Source organism: Sphaeroforma arctica, assembly GCF_001186125.1.
Source record: "Sphaeroforma arctica JP610 unplaced genomic scaffold supercont1.1151, whole genome shotgun sequence".
In the NCBI taxonomy this organism is placed as follows: Eukaryota; class Ichthyosporea; order Ichthyophonida; genus Sphaeroforma; species Sphaeroforma arctica.
This window is the reverse complement of record NW_014039407.1, coordinates 1-10,342: the sequence shown is the minus strand read 5'-3', so window position 1 is coordinate 10,342 and position 10,342 is coordinate 1. Positions and strand designations below refer to the sequence as shown.

Genomic DNA, 10,342 nt, shown 5'->3' with positions numbered 1-10,342 from the left:
CTGTACTATGTGGACTGGTTGCCGATGTGTTACTGGTCATCTTTCTCTTTGCCTTCTCTCGCAATAACAGCATCCTAACGCCTGTACTGTATCTATGGACTACTAATAGTGAGTCTTCTATTTCGCAGGGGCTGCCCTCATCGCAAGGTGTGCGTATAGTGCTCACAGAGCTGTTGTTGACCAGATTGAAAGTCTCGGCCTACTGCCGACTGTGGGTCAGAGAATGGTTCATACTGAGCAAGGGTACGTACACGTACAACCCGATCAGGGTGCACGCAGTGCAGACATTGATAGACAGTCGTGGGTGAAGATAGACAGGGATGTCTCGGTAGCGGAAACTTCGAGTAAGATACCGTTGAGGGAAGCAGACAGAGGTACACAAAGCCCACTAGTTGGAGATAGGGCTTCAGAGGGGAATACAGAAGTGCTGAGCGGAACTGGTGCGTTTCAAGAAGAGTCGTATATCGACCCGGACATTGAGGACTACATACGGTTGCACGAGGAAGCGTGTGCCCATAACAAACGCAGCTACATCGACCCACTTACAGGCTACCACGTGTTCACACGTGTGGCACACGAGGCCAGAGGTAAGTGCTGCGGTGGCGGGTGTCGGCACTGTCCCTTTGCTCACACCAACGTGAAGGACATGAAGAAGAAGATGAAGGTGATGATGCAGCCCGCCTACTTGCACGAGCGAGTGGAGACGGTCGCAAGGGAGGGTAGGCCGAAGGAGGATACCACACGCACTGCTCCTGAGGATTTTGGTAACCTGGTTCTGTTCTGGTCGGGGGGCAAGGATTCGTATCTGACGCTGAGAGAGATTGTGCGGACGCAGGGGAGTGGTGTGCTGGACCGGTTGACACTACTGACGACGTTTGGGGCGCACACACGCACGGTGGCACACCAGGAGATAGGCATAGAAGTGATACACAAACAGGCCGAGTTCCTCGATATATCGCTGGTGGGTGTCCCTTTGACCGGGGGCGGGGCCGTACCGTACCTCGAGCAACTGGAGAAAGGACTGGCCCTCATTGAGGCCAGACTGGCTGAAACAGGGCGGGTGATTGATACACTGGCGTTCGGAGACCTGCATTTACAACACATCAAGCAGTGGAGAGATAGTTCCCTGGGCGCCAGGGGGGTACGTCTAGCCTATCCGCTCTTCTGTGCGGAGGCTGGTTCCAACTATAAGCAACTGGCCGAGGATCTGGAGCGCAGCACCACGCCTTGTGTAGTGAGTGCATGCGAAGGCGACTTTAAAGGCGGCTCCTTCCCGATTAATGTCGGGGATGTGTATGGCGAATCGGTGCGGGAGACGTCACGGGCGCTGGGTTGGGATGAGTTTGCGGAAAACGGCGAGTTTCACACTCTGGCGAAGGTGTGGGAAGCGCAGAGTCAGGCGCATGCGCTGGGCTTGTGCTGAGCTAGTTGTTACCAGATAACAAAGAGAGTGATTTTAGAGAGGTTTGGTAGTTGTATACTCAACGGTATATGTGTGATGATTCCATTGCGATCACTTTGAATGGTTTTAGTTGTTTCTTTTCCGAATTGGCCCTTGAAAGTATACCCTTAAAAGTCATATTTGCCGCACATGAAATTCACAGCATCCAAGAGCGGTACCTAGAACGAGGAACGCTATATAGCACGACACATGCCACCTGTACCATATAACTCGATACTGAGTATCTCATTGTCGACTCAAATATGTGTCTTGTATTACTGTCCGGACGACAATCTCGGGCTGGGTGAGCATGTATGTATTCAGAAGCGTGTGGTTGAGTGCTGTGTAGGTATTGCAAACTGACAGAACTTCTCCTCTCCCCCCAACGAATCCCTTATTTTAATAACATACTTGACAGTGACAAATACCAACAGATGTCTGTTAATAAAGGGATGAACTTCAACTCGACGACCTCTATTTGTATTTATATGTAGCTTCCCCTTACATATATTTCCAAAATTCGAATAAATGCAGTTGCGATATTGTACCGAAACACATACTTGAACGTTCTTTTTCATCTGTAGCTCTTCGGTTCAACATCATTCCAAATACACCAAGTAGGTTGTTGCACACATGCTAAAGATCTAAACAATTACAACGAGAGGCATACCACGTGTGTACACAATGCGGGTGCGTACGGAGAAAGAAATGATATGCTGCCGTGTCCATTATTTTAACTATGTATTGGACAGTGACAAATAGCAACGGGCGTATGTCAATACAGACGTCAACTTCAACTCGACGACCTCTATTTGTATATATATGTAGTACCTCCTTGCATCTACTTTCAACATTTCAATAAATGCAGTTGCGATATTGTATTGAAACACATACTTGAGCGTTACCTTTCATAAGCTATTCGGTTCAACATCATTCCAAATGCACCAAGCAACTTGTTGCACACATACTAAAGATCTAAGCAATTACAACGAGAGGCATACCGCGTGTGCACACAATGCGGGTGCGTATGGAGAAAGAGAAAGAAATGATATTGTTATGTCAAGCGAAGGACAGTGTATTTCAAGCGAATGACAGTGTTATTTCAAGCGAAGGACTGTGATATTTAAAGCGAAGGACAGTGCTATTTCAAGCGAAGGACAGTGTTATTTCAAGCGAAGGATACTGCTCTTTCAAGCGAAGGACAGTGTTATTTCAAGCGAAGGGTACTGGTTTTTCAAGCGAAGGACAGTGTTATTTCAAGCGAAGAAAGGTGTTATTAGGATAGTGTTAATTCAAGCGAAGAAAGGTGTTACTAGGATAGTGTTAATTCAAGCGATGAAAGGTGTTATTAGGATAGTGTATATATGTAGTGCGGTTTCAGAATACTTTATTTGAACTTAATGTACATTTAATTGAAGCCATTGAGACTGCGGGTAAGTCACCCTAGAGAGCTGCAATGGTACTCCCGATACAATAACAGTACATAGGTCTATATGTTCGATGCATAATGATCGCAATTGAAATGAATAGCTGGTTAGCAATTGCCAAACCAAAAAGTCGACGAGATTTCTGATCGCCTAATTTCTGGGACACACACAGTGCACCCGTTGTCAATCCTCCCAGGTCCTGATTTCTAATTCCCATTACTAAATCCGGCACAAAAATGTGTCACAAAGGCTCTAAATTTGGCATATTCCCATTCAATATTAGAATATGGTACGTATAAAACGTGTTGGTTGTAGATACAGAGTCTACTGGGATCTGAGTGACCACGCGAGAGTCTGACCCGCTTTGAAAGGAACGACCTCTCCGGCCTCTCCATAAGCGTACGACTGTGGTACAGTGGCGGACTCTCTGAAGGATAAATGACAGCGGTTCACGTTTCAGTAAGTACGTCTCGAAAGAGAAGTTAGATGATATGCATAGGGCATCGGGATATAATATCTAATGATTGCCTATAATGTCAATGACGTGAATAGGGCATTGAGATATAAATTGTACAAATTGCCAATAATATCAATGACATGAATATGGCATCAAAATATAAATGCAAATGATTGTCAATAATATCAATGACATAAAAAGGGCATTGAGATAAAATTCGAATAATTGTCAATAATATAAAGCCATATATAGGGCATTGATGATTCTATTATTTGCCAACAATATCAAATTTAGGGCATTGATATATAAATTCCAGTAATTGCCAATAATATCAAAGTCAGTGCCTGTGTATCTGATTTGGAGTACGGCTGTGGTAAACCGTCGGAGATTTGATCGGCAGTCAAGTATGTCACTGCACATTCAACTTCGATAGAGGCATATGACTTGTGACTGTGATCGACAAAAAGTACAAGTCCGCTGTGGGAAATAGATAAACTCTAACCGTAGACATCCATTCTTGGTATGAGTACTTCCGAAGCCATACAGGGCAGGCCGTAACCACACGGCTCATAAGTTTACATGAAAACCATGACAATACAAGTCACGATTAGAAGTCATTGGTTCCTGATCCACACCTAAGAATGCACATAGAGACTTGGCTCTGCTAACACACGCTGGGCAAATAAACAGTGCGGTTTCTATGCCGATGTATTGTAGGCGTTCGTGTGTGGATGTGTTTGTTTGCTTGTATATTTATGAATCTTTTATATTTATGTATATATATATAAATATACATATGTATATATATATATATATATATTATGTATATATATACATATGTATATATAAATAAATAAATCATTTATAACATAATATATATATATATATATGTATATATATATATACACACACACACACACACATATATATATATATAATATATATACATTACGTTTATATATATATACCATCACACTTCAGCATTAGTTTACTTGCGAACACAAACAGATGCACATACTTCACCAGGGTGATATTTTGTTTCAGGTCAGGCAAGTCGTAGAAAGCGCGACCTGTAGGCAACAATTAGTAAAAAAAAGTAAGTAGCGAATGATTACAAAATTCGACTTGAGTTATAAATGATGTGGCCTGTGCCACTCATCGATGGGATTACATACATCATCTGTATATATCCAATACGGCACTGAATACGGTACACGCTAATTGAAATCCACAACCATAACTGAAGCATACCATTTGCGCTTGTAAATCCGACTATCTGTTCGCTGGTGCACCCCATCTCAAGGAGCGTGGTCACTACGTAGGGCATTAGCAGCGGTGTTGTGAACACTCCTGCAGAGCCACAGCACGACTCCTTCTTCGTGCGATCGTGGGGGGCCGAATCAGATCCCAGGAAGAACTTGGGGTTCCCTGCGGTTCGAGGAAAAGGAGAAATGTCGTACGTGTCAGATTGTCAGATTGTCGGGTTTTGGAACAGGTTGTCTGATATTTTGAATACATACAAGTACAACCATTGGGTTTGGCGTGTTGCATGATTTGTGGATCATGGGCTGTTACACAAGCACAGACATGCGAATCGATATCCAATCCCCCGCGCAAAATGTCCTATGTGAAGAGACCTCCAAGGGGAATTACAAGTATATACATGCTATGCAATACACCAGGAAAGCCTAAACTCTGCACCCTAAACCCTAAACACATCTGCATAGCGCCTAGTACATGGCCAACATAGTCATAAACGCCCTCAACCACGACCGTAGGACCGCATGCACTCCCCAGATAACTGCAGGCTTCCCCCCACCCCCAAACATAAGCACACCCAAAAACCACACAGATAACTCCACTCCGCACACACCTTCCTTCACAACGGCTCTTAGGGCCGCTCTATCGGATGGGTACTTAGCAACGGGTTTGCAGAAGTTGTGAGGCTGACCAGCCCAATCGTCCACAGTCAGTTCCAGATGGTGTGCGGTGATGGTCGCCGCAACTGTGGGACCGAGTTTCTTGACCTAATATAGTATAGGAACGAACGGAAGCAAGTAAGAAAGGAAAGAAGGTCGACGCCGGATTAGGATCTGTGTATGAATACTACGCTTGGGTCCCGATACTGCATACGGGCTCTGATAGAATTTACACGCGCTTGGTAGACGTATGTGTTGCGTCTGAGTCAGGACACTTACATGATTGCTAATCTAGGTGGCGTGCGGTGATGTAGCTGCAAGGTTTCTTGACGTGTTTTCCTATGTGGAAGTAAGGGAGGGAGATACTGCCTACGGATTCGTGTACAATTACTAAGCACGGATACGGATACTGTAGTATCTGGGTACGTTCGACAGATGTATATATTAACAACATACGCCACTCAGAGAGAATAAATAACATGTCATACTCTACAATGCCATCACAGCACACAACAGCCCCTCCAACACCCAACACTCACCAGCGCCACAGCCTCCTTCGTGGTCGAGTGCTCCAGGATGATCCGTAACTTCGGGAAAGCTGCGTGTAGCTTCTCTAGGTGTGACAAAAACGATCGTTCCGCGTTCATCACACACACGTCGTTGTCTGGGTTACTGGGGATTTCTCCGTGCAGGTGCAGGATCAGACCGGCGGTCTCCATGGCTTCGAATATGGGGTAGTAGACGTCGTAGCTTTCAATGCCTGCTTCACTGTTGGTGGTCACGCCGCGAGGATAGCTCTTAACGCCTGTAGGAGAGGATGCAGGATACACCAAATGGACGGGGAGTGTGTGTACGTTAAGATTATAAGACTGAGAAGTACCCACATGGCTATTTACGCCTGTAGGAGAGGATGCAGGATACACCATATGGACGGAGAGTGTGTATACGTTAAGATTATAAGACTGAGAAGTACCCACATGTCTCTTTACGCCTGTAAGAGAGGATGCAGGATACACCATATGGACGGGGAGTGTGTGTACGTTAAGATTATAAGACTGACAAGTACCCACATGGCTCTTTACACCTGTAGGAGAGGATGCTGGATACATCATATGGAAGGGGAATGTGTGTACGTTAAGATTATAAGACTGACAAGTACCCACATGGCTCTTTACGCCTGTAGGAGAGGATGCAGGATACAATATATGTACGGGGAATGTGTGTACGTTAAGATTATAAGACTGAGAAGTACCCACATGGCTCTGAACGCATATAGGAGAGGACGCTGAATACATCATATGTACGGGGAGTGGGTGATCGAGTATTATGGAGGTAAGAACACCCACACAGTGTGTATGTCCACAATAGTAACCTATTCATAGGTACATGTATATGTGTGCGGTTCGGTGAGTGGGTGTGAAGAGCTCTACAGGGTGTGTATGGCCAATGGAAGATCCTATACGACACAACCGATGCGTGATGCATGAGGCTGTAGAATAGCCATATATACAAGCACACATTCTCATATCATGTAACAAATATCTCGTAAAACGGGATGCAAGAGCCAAAAGATTCCTTAACTTTTAGGTCGCATAGCATTTCGATGACTGTAGATATACTATAGCAATGTAGATATACTATAGCACTGTGACCAAAATAATCTTTAGGCAATCCGATACATACTTTGCCAACAAATTTTGTAGCATTGAGTTCGCAGAGCCTTCGGATGACTGGACATACAACACAGTGATGCATATAATCACTACCTAGCCGATACATACTTCTTGAGATGAGGCGTGAGGGATAGATTGCAGATGGCAACTCGGAATAAACAGAGTTTTAGGGTTTTTAGGGATTTATATATCCGTGGTACGTCAACGCCAATTGGATGATAAAATACATCAGAAATTGTACCAAACTCGATTTCTCGATGGCAGATTTAGCAGTGTTCTACGCTACCAATCCAGTAAAACTCAATCACCTACGTGGTTGCCTCATCACACACTATGAACTCGTAGTCGTTTGAATGGGACTTATTCGGGACCTAATGTCGAGTGGTCTAGTAGGATATACAAGTCACACCCGGGGAGAACATATGCAATATCAATAAATAATACTCAGACATGCCCAACTTGTACATGCCATAGCCAACATGTTTGAAACACACACACACCAGTGACCACAAACTAATAAAAACAGAACATCCGATGCACCTATGAACATGCCAGAATGTACAACAGGGCACACAGTAACCGAAAGAGCTGACTTTAGACCAGTCCGAATTGGACCAGGTCACGCCACAGGTGACCATTCTGAGCGTGTGCGCTTTATGTGTTATTTCTGAGGCACACCGACATTGGGCTGCCGCCAGTGAAACACAGTATGAGAGAACGCAGGCCAGTCGGCTATACTGGCGACGCTAAACCCTAGAGCCCTATCACATATCGTATATATATATATATATATGCCTCCACATGCACAAGCACTTGGCATTTGCCGTTAAAACGTCATGTGAGAGAACAGACACCCCATACCGGTAACCCCAACAGCCTTGGCACCCGCAATGATCTCTGGGGTGAGGGATGGATGCAGGTACAAGGTCATGAGATATTCGACAGACGAGTCCAGGCCTTCGAGCTCGGACTTGTACGCTACCACTTGCTCAAGCGTAGTAATTGGGGGCGTTAAGTTTGGCTGTGGGGTTCAAAAAATGGGTCAGATGTGTAGGTATGGTCCAATATAAAGGGGTTTGGACAAGCTGCGGCCAAGGATTAGTGGGCTATGGTCGTCAGGTAAGTACGAGTCACTGTGAAAAGCAAGTTAGACACGCTGCTTATGAATATCAACATAAAAGGTCCGGTCCTGGTGTTTGCCGGTGCAGTACCTGTCAAGACCATTACGTTCCCTGCGACGGCAAGTGGTTGCGCTGAGGGGTGCGTGCAAAGACTGGTACTGGGCGATGATGGCTCATGCCTTAACACGTTGAATATATAACATGCAGCACGTTGGGCGGCAATTGAACGTTAGCTCTCGGCCAGGAAGAGTACTAGGGCCGGACATGTGTGTATACGTGTTCTCCTATGGGGTTTCCATGGTAAATACGGTATGAGTGCGTCTATAGTAGGCTATGTATAAAGAATAGCTCTATGGCTAGACATGTATGTACATGTGGTCTCCTGGGGCAGTGTACTGGTAACTATAGTATGGGGGTGTCTATAGTATGGGGGTGTCTATAGTAGGCTATGTTTAACGAGCTACAAACCCAATTGGGATTATGCGCTGAGAAGAGAAGTGCACCAGTTAGGAAAATTAGACGGCAATTGGGCGTCATTTTTCAGTCAGAAATAGTTATATGGCAATAGTCATGTGTACATATTCTAGTGTAGATTATCTCTGGTAACTACGGTGGGGTAATGCCTATAGTAGGTTGGGTATGGCTGAGTATTTCCTCGAAGCCAAGGTGTGATAAGAGCAGGCCCTTGCAGATTTGTCGACCAACCTTGTTATACCCAAATTCACATGTTTACTATAGGCGATACCTTACTTGCAACGTGCGCAGTGGACCTCCATGTGTATCTCAAAGAAAGTTCAATCATGCATTTGTCCATTTAATGCACTCAGTAGCTGTGCACCAACGTATGCTTATGTTACTTTCTAGATTGCCCGAGAAAACTACCGCAAAGCGTACAGTCTACGGCAGACGCGACAAACCCCCAAATTATAAAAAAGCGGCTAGGTATGCAAACGTTTATATCTAATATGTTCACACTCAGTCAGCAAAATCGGCCGAAAAAGACATCTATAATTATACTAAGACGAACCTTTGAAATGCGACAAAGCGCTACGATGACGCAATCAGCACCGCTCATAGGCATCTGAAGTAAGACGGGTGCTAATACGCATGGTAAACAGTGGAGAATTTTACCAGAATATAAGTGGACATACTAAACATGTAATTTAACCAAAGCTCTATACCACCTTTGCAAACACCATGTACATGAGACGTCTTGAGCAAGAGCATATCATGATATACCACAAGAACATATGATGATACAGTACAAGTACATACCATGATCAGAGCTCTGCAAATACCACCTTTGCGTACATGTGGCACGACCATGTTCATCAGGTCGCCATGGCGCAGGTGGGTGTGGTAGTCCTCCCCTGCAGGAATGATGATCTCGTCCACATTGGCAATAGACATGTCGAATTTTGTTGTTATCCTCGATAAACTAAGTTTGTGTGTTATAGTGTGTGTAGTTGCAGTTGTGTTGTATAGCAGATGTATAAGAATCACCCGAGTCGTCGGAATCTCTCTGGGCACGGGTGATATATATATACAGTATATCTACAATACACTCCTCATTTACTATAAACAAATGTAGCTATGGACATGTTTTACAGTAAATATCTGATCGAAGTGTCGACGGGTCATGTGAGCTAGGGTTCTACTCGAGAGTTCCTGTTCAATACGTTTTACATAGTATAGGTCAGACCTGTACCATTCCACATATATGTACGTTATAACGTTTTAGAAATTATAACGTGAAACGTTTACGTTCAACGTATAGTCTGAACTTAGTGAAGTTACGTGTCATTATAAAAGTTTTTTTTTACCAAAAAACAGCAAAAAGCAAGCTTTGTCACTTTATTTATCAGATCAATGTACAGATGTAATATGACGTATTTATATTTCAGAAGGCTATGAATCTGACATAACTATTTATCTTGTAGACATCCTTGAGAACGTGTTATATTAATTACTATTCACTACCACTTCATAGGATAGATCAACATTTGAAGGATATTACATATTCCATAGTGAACCATGCACAGGCCAGGCTGGTTTGCTTGTGGGTGTCTCTCTGGTATCGTGCTTCTACGCACATATTACTGGTATAGAAGGAAATGGGCTATACCAACAGAAGACGAGGGTATGATGTCTATGATACTAATGGGGTATTCAGATTTAAAGAAGGTTTCCTGGCGGAAAGGGGTATATTTATATATGGATACCAATGTATTGTTAGATATACTTTCGACAACGAAGATACACGAACACATATACACATTCATTAACACACACACACACACACAC

General features: G+C 44.0%; 2 protein-coding genes across 2 annotated transcripts in view; one reads left to right on the top strand and one right to left on the bottom strand.

Moving 5' to 3' along the window:
* The window catches only part of SARC_10144 (hypothetical protein), a gene marked incomplete at both ends in the record, with an annotated part of 10,086 nt that extends 8,663 nt beyond the window's left edge, over positions 1–1,423 (top strand). Inside the window, one exon of the mRNA XM_014295820.1 lies at positions 129–1,423. Coding sequence (XP_014151295.1) covers positions 129–1,423 — 1,295 coding nt within the window. The remainder of the gene's footprint in view (positions 1–128) is intronic.
* Positions 1,424–2,811: 1,388 nt separating this feature from the next.
* Positions 2,812–9,616, bottom strand: SARC_10143 (dihydroorotase). Its single transcript, XM_014295819.1, has 7 exons — positions 9,314–9,616; positions 7,779–7,938; positions 5,784–6,049; positions 5,199–5,352; positions 4,577–4,753; positions 4,344–4,395; positions 2,812–3,295 (listed from the first exon to the last, which is right to left on the bottom strand). Exons 1-7 carry the CDS (start codon positions 9,446–9,448, stop codon positions 3,193–3,195), a joined length of 1,047 nt encoding a protein of 348 aa, XP_014151294.1. The 5' UTR covers positions 9,449–9,616; the 3' UTR covers positions 2,812–3,192.
* Between the last annotated feature and the right edge of the window lie 726 nt (positions 9,617–10,342).